This window comes from Phoenix dactylifera, chromosome 16, assembly GCF_051530095.1.
Source record: "Phoenix dactylifera cultivar Ajwa chromosome 16, Ajwa_hap1_PhDact_Kaust_v1.1, whole genome shotgun sequence".
In the NCBI taxonomy this organism is placed as follows: Eukaryota; Viridiplantae; Streptophyta; class Magnoliopsida; order Arecales; family Arecaceae; genus Phoenix; species Phoenix dactylifera.
The window spans coordinates 22,781,015-22,801,610 of NC_143205.1; the positions used below are offsets into that span (position 1 = coordinate 22,781,015).

At 37.3% G+C, this 20,596-nt stretch overlaps 1 protein-coding gene and 1 pseudogene across 2 annotated transcripts; both read right to left on the reverse strand.

The window, feature by feature from the left end:
* Positions 1-1,447: 1,447 nt before the first annotated feature.
* Positions 1,448-8,482, reverse strand: LOC149751175 (mediator of RNA polymerase II transcription subunit 15a-like). Its single transcript, XM_089927741.1, has 4 exons — positions 8,213-8,482; positions 7,441-7,552; positions 5,747-5,858; positions 1,448-1,708 (listed from the first exon to the last, which is right to left on the reverse strand). The coding sequence occupies exons 1-4, from the start codon at positions 8,470-8,472 to the stop codon at positions 1,671-1,673; spliced, it is 522 nt and encodes a 173-aa protein (XP_089783867.1). The 5' UTR covers positions 8,473-8,482; the 3' UTR covers positions 1,448-1,670.
* Positions 8,483-10,298: 1,816 nt separating this feature from the next.
* On the reverse strand, positions 10,299-20,557 carry LOC108511889 (mediator of RNA polymerase II transcription subunit 15a-like; annotated as a pseudogene). The gene is made up of 8 exons (XR_016398649.1): positions 20,236-20,557; positions 19,454-19,565; positions 17,749-17,860; positions 17,667-17,686; positions 14,108-14,864; positions 13,094-13,164; positions 11,416-11,490; positions 10,299-11,265 (listed from the first exon to the last, which is right to left on the reverse strand). The product of XR_016398649.1 is annotated as a mediator of RNA polymerase II transcription subunit 15a-like (transcript).
* Between the last annotated feature and the right edge of the window lie 39 nt (positions 20,558-20,596).

Sequence of the window (20,596 nt, forward strand, 5' to 3'; positions counted from 1 at the left end):
CTGAAGATGGCAGTTTCGAATTTCTCAAACCAAGCTCGAGGAGCTGATCTCAATCCATACAGAGATTTACGAAGCCAACAAACAAGATCTGAACAAGGTAATTGATAACCAGGTGGAGGCTCCATATATATAGTTTCCTTGAGATCCCCATAAAGAAAAGTATTCTTAACATGCATTTGGTGTGATAGCCAAGGATGGTGAAAAGCAAGTATCAAAACCACACGTACAGTAGCCAATTTTGCAACTAGAGCCAAAGTTTCTTCGTAATCAATCCCACATTCATGCTTATACCCCTCTGCAACGAGCTTTGCTTTGTTCCTGTCAAGTGTCCCATCAGCCATTAGCTTAATTGAATACATCCCAATAATTTGTCCATTTAGGAACGGTGAACAAAGATCCCAAGTATGATTTTCGTCAATTGCTTGCAGCTCCTCATCCATAACCTTCCTCCAAGACTCTTTTTCTGCTGCTTGTTTATAGGAGGATGGAACAGATATATCATGCAAAGTAGCAAATAACACTGATGAATTGTCATATCTTTTAGGTGTGTAACATATCGTACTGGTGGCACAGAATGAAAAGTAGAGCATTGAAGGGAAAGTGTAGATTCAAGAGACTCAAGAGGTAGTAAGTTCAACTTCCATGATCTATGAGGGGGAAGGTGTAGATATAAATCCTCACTGTGCTCATTACTTTGATCAAATAATGATGAAACATTTGATACCAGGGAGTCTGAAAAATATGGTACGTATGACGCAGAAGTTGAAAATGATAGGATTGAATTCACTAATGAAGATAAGTAATAATAAGTGTTTTAAATGAACGAACATGCCTAGAGATACGAATCCTTCGTTTCTGTGGATCATAATAGATAAACCCTTTTCGGTTATTTGCATATCTTAGAAATGCCACACTTTATGAGGTGGGAGGAGAACAAAGTACAGCCAAAAACATGAAGGTGTAAATAATCAGGAGAATTGTGGTTGACTATTGATTAAGTATGCGATGGTTTTGACGGCTTCTACCAAAAAAAAATTAGGTGTCTTTGACTCAATAAGTAAAGCACGTGCTAGTTCTAAAATAGTTCAACAAGCCCAATTTGCTCCAGTATAGTATATATGTTGGGACATCGTAAATTTTTTTTAATAAACTTGACTCACAATATTCTCCCCCTAAATCTGAATGAAAGAGTTTAATGCGAACACCATATTGTTCTTTATCATGTTAATGAAGGATTTTACAATAGATGACATTTTGGAATTAGAATGAATAAAATATATTTTATATGTATCGGGTGAAGTGATCAATAAAGAAAATGAAATATTTATACCTCATATGAGATACCACAGGTGATGGACCCAAACATCACTATGTACTAAATTAAAAGGGGCAACATAAACTGTGCGACTCATAGGAAAATAAAAGTTTATGGGTTTTGGAGAGAGCATAACTTTAACAATTTGTATGAATTGATGAAATAGAAATCTTGCTCAGTGGCATAATAAACTTCACTATCAACTGCAGCTTATGAGTATGTGGGTGGCCAAGATGGCGATGTCAAAAGTCCCAGATTTTATTGGAGATAGAGACATCATTAACTGAAGAAGAAAGTAAGCTACAAGAAAATGGCATGCCATCATCAAATGTCAAGCACAATGAGTCGTCCATGTCTAAAACCCTTCCCGATCATTTGCCCAATGCGCCAATCCTGAACCAAACAACCAACATGAGAAAAATGGACTAAGCAATTATTTTCAACAAGTTGACCAAGAGAAATAAAGTTTGCAATTAATTTTGGCACATAGAAAACATTGGATAACGGGAATGAATTTTCAGAGGTACATGGAATAGTTCCAATATCTAAAATTGGTAATTTTTCTCCATTGCAGTTGTAATAGGTGCACTAGAAGAGTCATATTGAATAGAGAAAAGTTTTTAATACCAACCAGTCATATGCTTAGAAGCACCTTAATCTATAAACCATTGAGATCAGGGATATTTTATATCTGATATAATAGCAGCAGAAAGAGAATTGCAGATAGCACCTGGAAGAGCAGAAGCTACAGATTCTCGAATCATTTTCTGAATCGTTTCAGAAGTAGGAGAGGCTAAAGTACCGGGATCAATATTGGTTGGGTTGGCAGTCGATGTATGATAGGCTTTTTGCCCTTATCTTTGTTCGCTCAAAAGGCGACATTTAGAAATGATGCGACCCTTTTCCGACAACAATTACAGAAATTCCGCTTCTTGCAATGTGAGAATATGAGACCATATTCTTTACATTGATGGCACTGAATGCGGTTGAGATCTTTTTGCTTTAGCTTTGGCTTATCCTGATATCTTGATGAAAATAAAGCACCATCAAAATTTGTTGTTGCATGATCAATGATGGCCTGTGCATGAAGCGGAGTTTCTTTTCGAAGGAGATTTGAAACAACATCATCTAAGTTTGATATTATCTAATGATAAATAATATTCACACAAACTGATTCAAATTCTAAATGTAGTTTCATCAAGAGTTGCATCACTCTACTCTTTCTGTGTTCTTTCATGACATGTTCAAAGGTTGAACCTTTAATAGATCCTACTATAATTAAATATTGTTCAGACCAAAAAGCCATGAAGATAGAGTAATAGGTCTGAATATCCTTATTGCCTTGACCATATTACAGATGTCAAATTCTAGTAGAAACTCTAGCGTCTGCTTTGACTGAAAATAAATTTTCTTCAAATGCTTCTACATCTCTGAAGCTTTTTCATAAGCCTGCAAGCTCATTGCTTAAGAAGCTAAGTTATAATGCGAGCATTCTTGGTCTTCCATCTTGCCTTTTATTATGCATCCTCAGGTTCTGAACTTGTGTCATCCAAAATCCCTAATAAATTTTTGCCTTCGACAAATACATGAAATGGAAATTCCTAGAAAGGATAGTTTTTACCATCAAACTTGACAGAGATGACATCGGAATGATCCATAGGAACAAAGATAGCACTGCTGATTATGGCTTAAGTTGATCCTTGATTGCTGAGATTATAGTTGACTTTTGATTGCCGAGATCATGGCTTGATTCTATCCTTGATTCCTAGATTCCATTGACAATCAGCCCATTGCTTCTTATGGAGCTTAAATACAATAGGCGTCATGAAAGAGTTTTTATTTGAATGCACATCTATCATTTTAGATTTCATCATTTATTGTTTTATTTTTTTTTTTTAAATAAAAACTAGGATGTGAGGAAGCCCAGCCAAAATAGGGAGAGTCATGGAAGTTGATTTTTGATGGCTAAAAGACTAATGAAGCTACAAAAGCAGGGATCCTTATTGTGTCCCCAACCAAGAAAAGAATGCAGCTTTCTTTTCAACTAGGCTTTCCCTACTCCAACAACTAGGCTGAATATGAAGCCTTAATAATCGGCCTTGAAATACTGAAGGACATGGAAATCTCAACGGTCCAAATAATCATGGATCCCCAAATTATATTAAAACAGTTAAGTGGCAAATATAAATACTATAGTGAAGCATTAATAAAATATAAAATGAGACCCATCGAATTAATATGAGGCTTTGCTCGGGTAACACTAGCATTTATTCCACGATTAGAGAACTAAATTGCCAATGAACAGGCTCGATAGCATCGAGATTGAGAATACCAGAAGATGTTCTAGAGAGAATTGTTAGAGTAGAGAGAAGGATATTTCCTTTTGTGTTAGACAAATAGGATGCAATACGATTCGAAGTATGTGCATTGGAGCTAAGTCCGAGCTATTGACACTAATGACTAACCAATCGTTCAATATCTTAAAGATCCAACGGAGAAGACTGATAAGAAAGTAAAACTTTGGGCCATGAATTATGTTATAATTGGAGACGAATTATACAAAAGGCGGCCAGACGAACTCAACTAAGATACATAAGAGAAGAAGAGTCTACGCTAGATATGGGAGAGGTCCATGAAAGAATATGTAGTGCATACCAATCCGGGCCAAAGATGCATTGGTTAATAATTAGATACGGTATTTTTGGCTGAAAATGTAAGAAGATTGCATCAGATATGCCAAAGGAGGTCAAGCATGTCGGAAGCATAGGCCTATTCAGTGTTCCAGCAGCTGAAATGAGCTATATTATAAAACCATGTCAATTTAGAGGATGGACTATAGATTTAATTGACCAGATAAAGCCAGCATCCTTGGCGGGTCATGAGTTTGTAAATATAACCATTGATTACTTCAACGAATGAGTTGAAGCAGGTATGTAGAGTGATTGCTATGACCGAAAAAGAGAAGCAGCTTGTAAGGGTTTCGTTTGACCCCTCTTTGGTGGGGAAGGAGGTAAGTACGGTCAAGATGGACCTCGAAAAGCTGCATCCGACGAGGCCTTCCATGTTGGTGCCGCCAATAACACCAGATCCTAAGAAAAAGTAGGCAAATTGCTTGCGTCAAAGGAGTTTCATGAACCGACCTAGGGCCAGGATGACAAAAGGTGGAAGGTCCTGGTCCCAGGTGGTCCAGGGTGCCTGACGCTTCCACTGGGAGACATCTCGAGCAATGGTTGCGGACGTTGCTGTCTTCGAGGAGAAATTTGTGCAAGTAATGACATTCTCTGATGAAGAACTTGATCGGGGTTGCAAGCAAAGGAGATCAGCCTGCTAGGTAAGTTCCTTAGCCTCGGTCTCCCCCTTGTCTTCGCACAAAAAGAGATGAAGGCTCGATGGAGCGTGGATGAAGAGTTCCATGTTTCGCCGCTCTCCAAGGGTGTCACCCTCTTTGTTTTGCCGTCCGAGGAGATCAAAAAACGTATTTTGGCTAAGAGAGCTTGGTCTTTGGCCAAGCGATTGCATGCGTTAGAAAATTGGAGGCCGAACTTCAAACCTAGCTAGGACATAGTCTGACAGGCTAGGGTATGGATCCGACTGTTGGATCTTCCTTTCGAACTATGGGAAAAAGAGAAAATCCTAAAGATTATAGCTATTTCTAGATGAACGGACCGAATCATCCACGTGCGTGGGATTTGTGCATCTTTGTGTTTAGATTGACACCTCTAAGAGCATTTATTCCAGCGCTAAAGTTCGATTGAAGGACAACCTAATATGGCAAGAGTTTATATACGAAGAACTACCCCATATATGCTACAATTGTGGCTCTGCTGAGGGATAGGGCATTCCAACCAAGCCGTTGTTTGGACCTTGGATCCAAGCGGCAAGGGTTCCTATCAATCCACTGTTGACTCCCCCAACCTCATATGTAGGACCAAATACGAGACCTTAGGCACAGCTAAGAAAAGTTTCCAAAAAATCACCTTCAAAGACCTCTGCAAGGGCGGAGCTTGTATCCTTTGTGGGGTCAAGTTAAAATATGGTTCAAGGATTATTGTCCTACTTTGACCCATACGAGCTATTAAATGACATGCACAAAACAAGAACTAAAAAGGCCGAGAAAAATATATTAAGAAACAACAATAATGCCTATTATACAGAAGAAAGGGACCAAATAAAACTGTACCAAAAGTCAGGGAAAGAATGTACATGGTGCAACATCAAATGATATTTCACTTGTAGAAAAGGCTTAGAGCATTTATCTGCTTCACATTGACTATAAATCAAAATAAAAAGTGAAAATAAACAAAGAGCAGTATCTGCGAGTTTCTTTTAGAGGCCAGGCATACAACAATTTCTCCAATAACCAGAATGTCTAATTTAAATCTTTTATGACATTGCATTAATACGAAGCAATATATTCTATCACATCAATACCTGGGTATGTACGATTTTGGTTCAGAACGGTGGTGTTCGGCATTGGAGGAGTATGCTGAGTCTTGCACTCCATTGAAAGCATTTTCAGAGAAATTTTCCTCAGATAATCAGACTGCAATATCAGAAAGTCAGAAAAATTACTTCCCATGACAGCTGACAATTCAAATTAATGAGAATTAAAGGAAACACAGATTCGCCTTTTTTTTTTTAAGAGAATGAATAATGTACAACAAGGAGACTGATCTGTCCACATTGTGGATGAATATATTCGCTTCACCTACAGTTTGACTGGCCAGACTAGCTATCCAAATACTGACCATGGTACACCACAGTTTACATCAAGTCTTTATAACTAGCGAATTCGATTATCTAATCCTGCTATTCCTGGCCGAACAACACAACAGTGAAAGAAAATCGAAAGCATGATTTGCAATATGGAAGATCAGCAAACTGCAGACAGCTGCCAACATCAAGTAAATCAAATAGCCATGCTGAAGTCAAGGAAATATCTGCAAGGTCTGCAAGACCTGCAGGACATTGGTTTTTTTCCTTCTTTTTCTCCGCTAGTTGAGGTAACTGCTGACAAGTGACAAAGTAACAATAGTTCCTATAACCAGCCGCTCAGAATGCTAAATCGTGATAGCCAACCAACTCATTAATTTACAGGAAATCTAGCTTCCCCATATGTTTTTATTAAGATTTGACTACAATCCTAAAAATGCACCGTATAAGCATAGACCATGCATCTTCATATTTCCTGATCAATTGAATACCTTCAATCTCTTACCAACCCCTCTCCCATGTTCCCAAAGACATGCAGGAAGCCATGGAAAAGAGAAGACAAATCAACCTTTCCCCTCAGCTCTTTCCACTTACAAATAACATATAGCAACAGATTTTTTAAAATAAAGGGGGAGAATCATTTTTTTGCTATTGCACCACATCATTAGTATCAATTCACACTACTTCTCAGCTCCAAATGGCCAAATTCCACAACTCCACCATCCCAGCGATTTTGACATGACATATCTTGATGAGAATTGTACACAAACAAACATATCGATCTTTGTACAATAGTATGTCATTAGTAGTAATTCACACTACTAAATTACGAATGGCCAACAATTCGTTGTGAGGGTTCTTGCTGCTAAACATCTTCAATTCCACAAATCTCAAACATTTTAATATGAGAATTGTATTGATCTTTGTACTACACTACATCTTTAGTGTTAATTCCCACTATTTAATTCCAAATGACAAACAAATTCAATGTGAGGGTTTGCTGCTAAAAATCTTCAATTCCACCAATCTCAGCAATTCAAATATGATGGTTATCTCGATACAAATTGTAAATAAACGAACATATTCAGATAAGGGTAACTTGATTAGCTTCCTCATCAGCTAAATATGAATTCAGATGGAGCACCTTAATTCACAAATCTGCATATGCATGGACACTAAAATCATTTGATGACAAAACGGTAGCCAGTTTCAGCCGTCCATTGTGTCCCCCAGGCTGAACACAAAAGATATTTTCCAGAACGTACACTAGAGCAAGGCTGCAGTAGTAACTTTAAATTTGTAGGAACAGTCCCTAAGAAAGAATGATGGTTCATTGCTTATAGCACGAATAATCCATCTTACATCATAAAATAATCATGAGAGAAGTTTAAGATTCAAGTAAATGAATGTACCTGGCTTGTAGCTGCAGCATATATCTTCTCTTCAAATCGAACAGCAATGTTCTGAAGTTCATTTAAGCCTTCCGGCACAGAAATACGCAAGTGTCTCTTTAAAGTGTCCATTCTGCAAAAAATACAATAAATGCCATTGATAATGGAGTTGAATTTCATGAAGAAACAATTAAATAGGAAAACTTTGTGCCTGCATAGACATTGTTGATGAGGACTGGTTCATGTATAAGGAAGGTTACTCTAAGAACAAGCCCAAATCCACGAATTCTTCAAACTTATCGAGTTAAAAACATAAAGAAACGCAATTTTTTCAAAAAGCGCAGACAAATATTCCTCCCCTTCTATTTCTTACAATCTTATCACCTTTTTTTAATATAGTGACAGCGTTACCCAAGACCTCATCGATTCCCTCCCAAGCAGCTAGGTGCCCAATCCACAGTCCAAAACTCGATCATCTCCATCCATTAAGAAAACTTGGGAAGCAATTATTCGGGTTTGGTTTCTCTCCTTCCAAAATTAATCACGCATATCGAAAACATGAACCATGAAATCAAAAAGAAAAAAGAAAACAAACTATCGATTCAAAATTTCTCACTGTAACCACCAGTACATCCCATGCCCTCAAAATTTAACCAAGAAAACATCAAGATATCGAGATTTAAGAACCCATCGGTCGAATTAATGATCCATCCCTTGCGCATGTATCGGATTCATCTAAAAACCTAAAAACCTAAAAAGCAAGAGGCAAGAAAAGGGTCCGAGATCCATTCACATCTTATTGACGATCCTCTGCCGCGCATCGTACGGCAGCTGGCACCGCCAGTCGCCGGCCATGGTGTCAGCAGCGGAGGGCTCCCCCTGGGCGGGCCTCTGGCTATTCCCCTCCATCGGCGGCGATCGAAAAGCACAAAGCGCAAAAAGAAAATAAACAACCGGAGTCCTCAGCGGCGGCCATGGAGAGAGAGGATGAGACAACCCATCAACGGCTGATATCGAACACAAACCATACGGGCGAACCACGGCAGGCACCATAGAATACCGCATCGGTGTGGATTTTATTTTAACATACGTACCCTCTAAAATATATAAAATTATTATTTATATGTATATGCTCATTAAATATTTATTTTGTATGCATAATTCTTTTTAGTTTCTTTTTTATATATGCACTCATACTACTAATATTTTTAAAAAATAAATAATTTAAAATTAAAATGACTGAAATATCTTTACGGATAGATATGTAAAAAGAAAACTTTATATGAAAATACATGCAAATAACAACTTTACGAGGATATTTATGTAATTACGCATATTTAGGAGGGTATACATTTAAAAAAAATTAATAAAAAATGATCAAAATCCGGTAAAAAAATTATTAATAAAAAATAACAAAAAAAATTAAATCATATTAATATCAATTCTTATAGAATAAATCATGTTGCTTTAATAAAATTTTCGCCTCAAAAACAAATAATAACTCAACATTTATAAATCATTAAAAAATATTTTACTAATCTAAGCATCTATAATTAATTTAAATTCAATATGCCTTAATTTTTTAAAAATAATAAAAAATATATAGATGTTATAAATTCAATAATGATGATTATATCAAAAACAAATGGAGAATGACATTACCAAAATGATCATCTAATATTCCAATTTGCCCGAGTCAAGATCTTAAAAAAAAATTGACAATGTGACTCGATCTTTTTTGACTTGTCGATCCAAGTGGATTCATAAAAGATTTAGCAAATTTTATCCGAGTTTTATTTTTTTATTAAATTTTTTGAATGTATATCCTTCTAAATATGAGAAATTACATGAATACCCTCGTAAAGTTGCTATTTGCGTGAATACCCTTAATACTTTTTTTCTTTCATATCTATCCATAAGGGCATTTCAGTCATTCCAATTCTCAGTCATATATTTTTTAACGATGTTAAATAGTGTGGGTACATATGCAAAAAATAAAAAAAAATGATATACGTGTAAATAGCAATTTTACTAGAGTATTCATGCAATTTCGTATATTTAGGAGGATATATATGAAAAAAACTCTTTTTATTTTATCATATTTTTTCTAGCTTCCATCTCTAAGAGAAAATTCAAAAGTCAAATAAGAAGAAGACTCCTATTAACAGAGTCCATCAATCTCGTAACTTTAAAAAAATAAAAAAAAATTACATGTGCCAAGAAAAGAAATTACATGTGCCAAGAGAGATTGTCTATGGAGAAAGATTGTCTGCACCTTTTTTCTTCATCGTCCAGCCTCTTCGTCTATCTTCTTCCTTACAAGTTGTCTATTCCCATACGTGAGGTCTTCCTTCTCCTTCTGCTCTTTCTCCTCCTACAAATTTCTCTCTTTTTTTAAGGATCTTAGCACCTAAGAGTTCATAGAATCTAAGAAATGATATGTGTATAATTTTGGATTTTTTATATAAATACCCTCCTAAATATCAGATTTTGCATGAATACCCTTCCAAAATTGATATTTGCATGCATATCCTCGCAAAACACTTATTTTGCCATTCTATCCTTTTTTTTATTTTTGTTTTTACATATGTACCCATGCTATCTAACGACGTTAAAAAATTAACGGTTTTAAATTAAAATAACTAAAATACCCTTAATGGGTAGACATGCAATAGATCATGATCCCCATAGAGAAATAAACCACAAGCAAATCCTTCAATATTAATGCTTGTCCAATGTAAGTACAATATGCAACACATATCAAACGTACTTGAGCAAAATAATACGACACGTTGGAGAAAATCATATAAATATTGCATAGAAATAATACAAAAATAGGAGCCTTTTGTGACTACCCATTTGTACATAAAACAAGAAATGGGGGATTAAAGCCTTTGTCTCGATAGAAAGTATTTCAGACAAATTTTCCTCAGATAATCAGCCTGCAATATCATAAAGTCAGAAAACTTACTTCCATGAAAGCCGGCAACTCAAAATAATGAGAATGAAGAGGAAACAAACAGATACAAAAGCCTTTTTTAATTGCTGCAACTGCAGTAATTGCTGCTTTTGCTGTTGCTGAAGCATTTGTTGCACATGTCGCTGTTGTAATTGCTGCTTCATTTGCTGACTTTGCATCAATTGCTGTTGTTGATCCTGCTGTTGCTGCTTCAAATAGTGCTGCTGTACTGTGTTAGAACTTGGTTGCACAAGACTAGCATTAGGTTGTAATGTATTCATAGAGCTGTTTGATAGGGTATTGGCATTGGTCTGTTGAGGTGCATTGATGGTATTTGGTACAGATCCCACACCACCTTGTGGCATGGAGCCCATAGCACCCTGCTGCAATGAATTAAACGAACTGCCCTGAACTGAATCCAGATTAGCATCAGGCTGTAATGCATTTGTGAAATTCTGCTGTGTTGTTGGAACCCCAAAGTTTATTGTTGAAGGCATGGATACATGTTGCATGCCGGTCACAGCAGATGGCTGCATTGAAGTTGCTGAACCTTGCAAATTCATTTGTTGCACCTGGTTTGGGTGATTGTCATGCTGCTGCAGCTGAGAAACTAGGGATGGTTGTTGCTGCGGCATAGAGTGAGTAAGTCCACCAGGATGCTGGAATTGTTGTTATCCCTGAGATTGTGAAGGTACAACTTTCTTCTTATTTGAAGTTAGAATATTAACAATTTGTTTCTCATACAGAGGAATTCTTTCCTTCAAACCAGGTTGAATATTATTCTTTGAGATCTGTAGAAACGCTAAAGTATGCTCTAACATCATCTTAAAGTTTTTAATTTTTTCATACTGTTCTGATGGCTTTGCAGGTGGTATGAAAGCATCATGCTGCAGACATTAAAATACCAAGAGAGATACATCAGTTATCAACGATTCGAAAGGTTAGCAGAAGTTAGTTTTCAATACAAGACTTCTTCTATTAATCTTTTAAAGAAAAATCTAAACTCTGTGCAACAAATTCACAAGAGATATTAGAACCTGCTGGAACTTGAAAGCAATCCTTCGGTAAAGCTCATTGATGTTTGCAAAGTACATATCCCTCATGGATTTTATCTGTCATCAATAAAATATAATCAAAATATTAATGCTAAAGCTTCACAGGAACATTTATAGATGTAACTTGTATTCTAATTGTAGAAGCTATAGCACTATTGTACCCAATGGTTTGTCACCAGCACATAAAATTCATTAGCAAAAGAACACATGATAAGATGTATCAATTTATATCGACATTGAGAAATGCGATTTCCTTCAATGCATGTTATCAATGAAGATACAATAATGTGTGTACTGGGTCTAAGAACATGTGATGCCACTATTTTGTTATCAGAAAACAAAATCTGAACTAACAGAAAATATTAAATATGCATACAACTTTTCTGCTCATAATTTTTTTCGACCTCAGGGCTTATAGATTTCCCTCCCAACTTTTCTCCCAAACAATTATTATCTTATCATTCTCATCCTAATTTTTTCTTGCAAGTCTTTTGACTCAAAATCCTCGACAAAACCCATGCATGGCCCACCATCAACTTTTCCTTCGAGCCATCCTGTAAATTATAGTAATATGATGCATGTGCCATGCACGTGTTTGGACGAACAGGAATCCTGAAAAGAGAGTTTCGATTTTGATCCTGGCTTTGAGGTGTGACAGGCACAGAGACATGCAGCACCTTCGAGTACCAGCACTAGAATAATTTCTCATGCGACGTCCTAGTGCTTGAAATCTCGAAAGAAACAACATAAAGGACATTTTAGAAAATAAGAAATGGAGCTATATGAACTGGAGCTTCATAGACGGAGTACTCTGGAGTTTCAATTTAACGGTAGAATAGATGAGAGTACAGGAAAGTGCTACTGATGTTATGAGCTGACAAAAGAATTTCAATTTTCAAGTAATTATTCTCCAAGCATAGGGTAGAAGCTAGACTAACATTACATGAAAGAAACGAATGTCAGTGATAATAACATTCCAAGCAGGGCTACAATAATTAAAGGGCTATAAAAAGTAGTTGTTCAACAAAGCCAGGTTCTTCATGAGTTCCAATATTATAGCATACATCACAGAGCAAGGTAGTCAGAATCTTAAAAACTTCATTTCCAGAGATAAGGGCCAATATGAGAAGTTTAAGGGAATTTGTTTGGTTTACTTACTATAATTTGATATGGAGATCTCAGGTGCTTATTCAAAATCAGTATAGCTTTATGCTAGTAAAGTAATTAAACACGTAAATATTAGCCTCTCTTTCTAGCCTCTATATGAGCTGACAACATATATTACCACTTAAGAAAAAAAATAGTCTATTCAAACTGTGGATGGTTGGTGCTGATTTGGCCCTCAAATTGGAGAAATTATATCCTACACCACGTGCACCACATGGCGGCGCACCACGCCAATCACCTCATCTCGTTCCTGTGGCCCCACTCATCATGTGCTCGTCTCAGATTGCTGCCCCCCCACCTCGTCTCAGATTGTTCCTGTGGTGCACCGCCGGCGTGGTGCATGTGGTGTAGGGTATAATATCTCCTCAATTTGAGCCACTTGAATGACCGCAAAGGTATTGATCAAACTTTCAGCTACAGAATTTGGGAAAAATGTAGGTTATGTCAAAAATTACATAAAAGAGTGTGAAGACTTAAGTTGTTTTGATGTTACCTTTTGATAGATCTCCTCCTGCAAATCAGCAACACCCGCATGTCCTGTCTGAGCTGTTGAATCCACTGAATCTGCAAAAGAAAAGAGAATTCCTAAATCAAGAGGGATTAAACTGAAAATGGAAATTTGGCCTATAACTCAATCATTTGGCAAGAACATTTTCAATTTTCAAGTGGTGGGATTGAATCAGCATAGACAAATGAAGAAATTATTTACATGAACCAAAATTTCCTAAAGCTTTTCAAATTAGAATGATATTTTGTCATGTATAAGGAACAATGGAGGAACTATAAGCATTACTATACAATTACTTACAAATGAAGAACACATAACCTTCAGTCCTTGTGAAATACTTAAAGTAAGCCTGTCACTTTATCAGATCATGGATATGCTAGCCTTTTCAGATCATTACACAATTTTGTGGACAGTTTGTTCAGCATGGCATAAGTGTTGTCAGAGATTCTTTAAAATCATGAATTATTTTTAGAGAAAATGTATCTCATCAAGGAACAAGACATGATTGAAGAACAAGAGATTGAAAGAAAATGACACACATAAAATGCGCAATCCTGCATAATTGAATAGAACTGGCAGGCATGTGTCAGGAAATATGATTTCTGCAGTGCAATTAATAACCAGACATGCATCATTCCCAATCCTCGAGGATCATCGATTATGTTGGCTGGCAATTATAGGCAGTGTCGTAAATTGCAGATGAAAAAGAAATAAGAAATAATTCATCAATGAGGCCCCTAATTTTATGACTTTTTGCAGCATGAATGAAGAGCAACTAACCATACAGCATAGTTGTTGGCACTAACAAACTTAAAACCTAAGGGAGAAAGACAGTAATGATACAAATGCAGTTACAGTCAGGAGCAAACCAAACACCAGACAGCAACAAGGTTAAAGAGGCTAAAAGTCAAACAGTGGACCCACGACAAACAGACAAACAGATGGAGTAGGTAAAAAATACAAGGTAGTGAAAAAGGAGAGGAAGGGAAGACAAGCTACCAGCTCGATGAGGCTTCAGGAAAATATGGAAGTCCCGAGTTAGCTGCTGCTGAAGCGAAGGTGTTTGTTGATGAATAGAAGGCCGTACATGTTGTTGTTGTCTTGCAACTGATTGTGGATGTTGCTGAAGCAAAGATGGTACTGATTGCTGGATTGAATTCAGTTGATTCTGTTGAAGGCCAGGTTGCGCAGCTGACTGCATCGTTGTAGGCTGTGGCTGCTGAATAGTGGACTGACCTGACTGAAGACCTGATGACATTTGCATCAGAGACTGTTGAGAAGATTGCAGTTGGGTTGGCTGCAACAGAGATTGTTGCGGCTGCTGCTGTTGCAAATGCGGTTGCAAGAGTGAAGGATGCTGCAACTTCCGTTTTAGTAACCGTTGTTGAAACTGCTGGTGGTAAATAAGCTGAATCTGAAATTGCTGCTTCTGTTGAGAAATCATTTGTTGCTGGTGTTGCCTTCCCGGCATTTGTCTTTGCGCATTGGCATAAATATCTGGTGCTGCACCTTGCCCTACAGAATTACTTACAGAGTTCTGTGATATTCCAGGCATGTTCTGCAGGTTGGATGTCTGGCCGACACTGGATATGTTGGACTGACTGAGAACTGTGATAGATGATATAGCAGGAGGTAGGTTTGCAGAATTTTGTACAGAAGTTGACGTGTTATTTTGAAGGTTTTGTGGTAAAAGTGGTTGCCTCGCTGCAGGCGGATTAACCACAGGAATTGCTAATGGTTGCCCTTGATTGCCAATGTTACAAAGATACCAGGATGGTTGGTAGTTGACAGAATTTTTGAAAGCAATGAAGAATAAAAGTTTATCATGTGAGCAATTATCCTACCTTAGCAAACTTTAATTAACAAAGCTTTATGCCACACATCAGGAGTTGGATCTAGTATTAAAGTATTACTTAGCAAAGTGAGAAAGCATTTTACAACTGGCTCTCCACTTATCATCAACCTCATCGATCAATGTTATACCCTTACTCAGACCCTTCGTTTTAGCCTATGTAACCGCACCAACAGTTTAAAAAAAGGATATTGGTATGACACGCAGACATGGGTCCATAAGAAGAAATTCCTAGATACTAAAATGATCTAGTGTGTAGGCATGCACCAGCACCCCGGAGCATATGTAATACAGGATGTACCTAGTTTACGCATCTTTAGAGAAGGAAGAGACTTATCATAAAACTTAAAGAGGTTGATACTTGGTAGTTAGAAAACCTATCCTCTTGGTTGCACAACAAGCTTCAAGACATGGGCGCAAAACCACTCCCAGATCTACATTAGCATCAAGGTTCGCCGTCTCGGTATTAGACTCCGTACCGGTGCACCGCTAGCAAAATGTCGGTACGGTACGGTATAAAATTTTTTTAGCGTATCGAGTATCAGTACGCCACCCATACCGAATACCGGTACCGAACTGGTACGGTACGGTATGCCTCGTACCATCCGGTATGGGCCGATATGGCATACAATGATTAGCATGTATCCTACCTATATTGAATTCCTTGATCTGAGGAAGAATTGTCCGTGCAACGAAATAAGAATTGATTTGTCCATGTTTTGGAACTTTTGTGGTGTCATGAAAATACAAAAAGTGGATATAGTTTGCTAGGAAAAGAAATATGCACCTTCTACAACAATTCCATGCAATTTTGCATGAAAATTAACAATATTGGTGTGTTTTTGTGGAAAATGATTTTATATCAAAAAAGTAATAAATCTCAAAATATGCTAATGAAAACTCCACATCCATTTGTTTCAATATCAGATATTGTGGCAGGTAAAATTTCACATGCCCAAGCCAGTTGCTTTTTAAAACTATTAATTTAAATCAGATTTCATAAAGAAAAAATAATTTATAGCGCAATAAGAGCTGTTTTTAGTTAATTTATTAGTAATTTGGTAACAATGCTGAGTTTGTACGCATAGTTTATAACTTACTATCCTTGTTCCCTTTTGTTTATTCACTCATCATACCATTCATTCAAGTAAATCGCACTTATTATTCTTAGAAGCAATGGTAAAGTTTCTTACGATAGATGCTTTAGAAGTTGAGATTCTTTCTTTGTGACTGTTTACTTAATCTAGCATAACGCTGATTCATGTTAATTTTTATGCTAGATTTCTTTAGATAGCGTACTAATGCATGTACTCGACATGTTAATCAGTTATTTATCATGCATCCTTGGCATGGCATAGGATGCTAAGGAGATTGGTCAAAGAAAAACAAAAGCAAAGTCCAAGCATGTATATTTCCAAGAAAGAAGCATTTAAAACAATTAAAAAAGGGTAGCGGATTATAGGATATCAAAGCATGTCAATTGCAAAACTTCAAGTGTCTAACAATATTTTCAATATTAATGCTTGACATATATCATACATGCCCCCGACCAACTTAAGCAAAATAAGTAATATGTTAAACTTGTTTTGGCAAGTCCATTGAACTCCTTTGGTTGTAAGCTATCGGCAAGTCAATCCATTTATGCAGTTTAACAATACAGGAGACTCTATTTTTATTCATCTATTTTGTCATTAAGTCCGAATGAATAGTGGAAGCAAGCACCTAAATGCATAAACTCATGATATCTAACCAATAAGGTAGGCTTTTATACCTATAAAATGGGCGGCAAAAATTGACTGAAAACCAAAAGTCTACCTGACCTGCACCTGTTTAGGTAATATTTAGGACAAGGACTTTAGTTTGGGCTATGTAATAGGTCAAATTTTTTGACCCAGACTTTAAACATGTCAGATACGGATCAAAGTTTTGACTGTACTCACACAATGAGAATAAAGTTTTACTTAGATCGGGTTGAGTCTTGAACTAGGTGAAAAGATTTTGAGAACAATCGACGCTTTTTTAATATTAGTTGTAATATTCACCTCCATTTGATGCGTCAAAAGTTGCAAGTAAGGTACGCCGTCTCGATACCGGGCCCCGTACTAGTGTCATGCTATCACTGTATCGGTATGGTACGATACGAGATCGATTCGACGTATCGAGTGTCGGTATACCCTCCACACCATGTACCAGTACGGTACAGTATACTATGTACTGCCCGATTCGGTATGGTACGACATACCATGGCTGCAAGGAGTGGTCAAAAAAGTCTTAGTTAGTTTGGGTATGCATCATGTTGCATGGGTTTGGCCGGTCAAGGCGGTTAACATGTCAGTGGGTACATGGACCAAAGAATCCCCATATGATGCTGGGTCAGGTTCAATATGGTCAAGGTTTCCATAATATTGTCCTACTTTGACCCATTCGAGCTATTAAATGACATGCATAGGACAAGTACTAAAAAGGACAAGAAAAACATACTAAGAAACAACAATAGACGCCAATTATACAGAAAAAAGGGACCAAATAAAACTATACGAAAGGTAGGGAGAGAATGTACATGGTGCAACACCAAATGATATTTTACTTGTAGAAAAAGCTCAGAGCATTTATCTGCTTCACATAGTCTATAAACCAAAATAAAAAGTGAAAATAAACAAAGAGCAGTATCTGTGAGTTTCTTTTAGATGCCAAGCATACAACAATTTCTCCAATACCCAGAATGTCTAATTTAAATCTTTTACGACATTGCATTAAGACAAAGCAATGTGTCCTATCATGTCAATACCTGGGTCTGTAGGATTTTGGTTCGGAATGGTGGTGTTCGGCATTGGAGGAGTATGCTGAGTCTTTGTCTCCATCGAAAGCAATTTCACAGAAATTTTCCTCACATAATCAGACTGCAATATCAGAAAGTCAGAAAAATTACTTCCCATGAGAACTGACAATTCAAATTAATGAGAATTAGAGGAAACACAGATTAAGCTTTTTTTTTAAGGAAGAGAATGAATATGTACAACAAAAGGAGGCTGATCTGTCCACCTCGTGGATGAATATATTCGCTTCACCTACAGTTTGACTGGCCCAGACTAGCTATCCAAATACTTACCATGATACATCCACAGTTTAAATCAAGTCTTTATAACTAGCAGAATTTGATTATCTAAACCTGCTATTCCTGGCCGAACAAATACATAACAGTCAAAGAAAATCAAAAGCATGATTTGCAATATGGAAGATTTACAAACAGCAGACAGCTGCCAACATCAAGTAGATCAAATAAGCATGCTCAAGTCACAGAAATACGTGCAAGTTCAGCAAGACCTGCAGGACGTAAGTTCTTTCCTTCTTTTTCTCCACTAGTTGAGGTAACTACGGACAAGTGACAAAGTAACAATAGTTCCTATAACTGGCCGCTCAGCATGCTAAATTGTGATAGCCAACCAACTCATTAATTTACAGAAAATCTAGCTCCCCACATACATTTTTATTGAGATTTAACTACGATCCTAACAAATGCATCTTATAAGCATAGACCATGCTTTTTCATATTTCTTTGATCAATTGAACTCCTTCGATCTCTTACCAACCCCTCTCCCATGCTCCCAAAGACATGTAGGAAGCCATGTAAAAAGGAAGACAAATCAACCTTTTCCCTCAGCTCTTTCCACTTACAAATAACATATAGCGACAGATTTTTTAAAATAAAGGGGAGAATCATTTTTTGGCTATTGCACCACATCATTAGTATTAACTCACACTACTTCTCAGCTCCAAATGGCCAAATTCCGCAACGTCACCATCTCGGTGATTTTGACATGACATATCTTGATGAGAATTGTACACAAACAAACATATTATTCTTTGTACGATAGTACATCATTAGTAGTAATTCACACTACTGAATTACAAATGGCCAACAATTCATTGTGAGGGTTCTTGCTGCTAAACATCTTCAATTCCACAAATCTCAAACATTTTAATATGAGAATTTTATTGATCTTTGTACTACACTGCATCATTAGTGTTAATTCCCACTATTTAATTCCAAATGGCAAACAAATTCATTGTGAGGGTTTGCTCCTAAAAATCTTCAATTACACCAATCTCACCAATTCAAATATGACTGTTGTCTCGTTATGAATTTGTAAATAAACGAACATATTCAGATAAGGGTAACTTGATTCACTTCCTCATCAGCTAAATATGAATTCCAATGGAGCACCTTAATTCACAAATCTGCATGCGCATGGATACAAAATACATTTGATGACAAAACAGTAGCCAGTTTCAGCCGTCAATTGTGTCCCCCAGGCCGAACACAAAAGACATTTTCCAGAACGTACACTAGAGCAAGGCTGCAGTTGTAACTTTAAATTTGTAGGAACAGTCGCTAAGAAAGAATGATGGTTCATTGCTTATAGCATGAATAATCCATCTTACATCATAAAATAATCATGAGAGAAGTTTAAGATTCAAGTCAATGAATGTACCTGGCTTGTAGCTGCAGTATATATCTTCTCTTCAATTCGAACAGCAAGTTTCTGAAGTTGATTTAAGCCTTCCGGCACAGAAATAGGCCTGAGTGTCTTTAAAGTGTCCATTCTGCCAGAAATACAATAAATGCCATTGATAATGGAGTTGAATTTCATGAAGAAACAATTCATAGGAAAACTTTGTGCCTGCATAGACATTCTTGATGAAGACTGGTCCATGTATAAGGTTACTCTAAGAACAAGCTCAAACCCACGAATTCCTTCAAACCTATCAAGTTAAAAATATAAAGAAACGTAAATTTTGATATCTTTCTTAACAAGGGCGGAAAAATATTCCTCCCCCTCTATTTCTTACAATCTTATCCCCTTCTTTTAGTGACAGTGTTAAACCTAAGACCTCATCGATTGCCTCCCAAGCGGCTTGGTACCCAAGCCACAGTCCAAAACTCGACCACCTCCATCTATTACGGAAACTTCGCAAGCAACTAATGGGGTCTGGGTTCTTCTATTTCCGGAAATTAATCACGCATACCGAAAACAAGAACCACAAAATCAAAAAGAAAAAAGGGAAAGAAAACAAAGCATCGCAATGGATTCAAAATTTTCTCACTGGAACCAGCAAATCATCCCATACCCACAAAATTTGACCAAGAAAACACCAAGATATCAAGATTTAAGAACCTACCGGTCAAATTAAGGATCCATCGCTCGCGCATGTATCGGATTCATCTAAAAACCTAAAAAGCAAGAGGCAAGAAAAGGGTCCGAGATCCACCCACATCTTATTGACGATCCTCTGCCGCGCATCGTGCTGCAGCTGGCACCGCCAGTCGCCTGCCGTGGCGTCAGCGGCGGAGGGCTCCCCCTGGCCAGGCCTCCAGCTGTTCCCCTCCATCGGCGGCGATCGAAAAGCTAAAAGGGCCAACAGAAAATAAACAGCCGGAGATCCCAGCGGCGGCGGCGGAGAGAGAGGATGAGACAACCCATCGGCGGATCGACCAAAGAGGGTGCAAGAAAGAGGGGGAGAGGGTAGAGCGTTCAAATATGGGAAGATTCCCTTCGCTGGAATAAAAACAGCCTCCTCCCGGGTTTCCAACGACGCGGTCCATCTTGATGGATATAATAATAATATATAATATC

Bases quoted from the DNA above. Each gene is read 5' to 3' on its own strand.
- LOC149751175 (XM_089927741.1), bottom strand. From the start codon at position 8,472: ATGGTGCCTGCCGTGGTTCGCCCGTATGGTTTGTGTTCGATATCAGCC. The intron at 5,859-7,440 runs GTACATTCATTT...CTGATATTGCAG, and splicing joins ATGCTGCAGCTACAAGCCAG to TCTGATTATCTGAGGAAAAT. The intron at 1,709-5,746 runs GTATTGATGTGA...TGTTTGGTTCAG, and splicing joins CCAAAATCGTACATACCCAG to GATTGGCGCATTGGGCAAAT.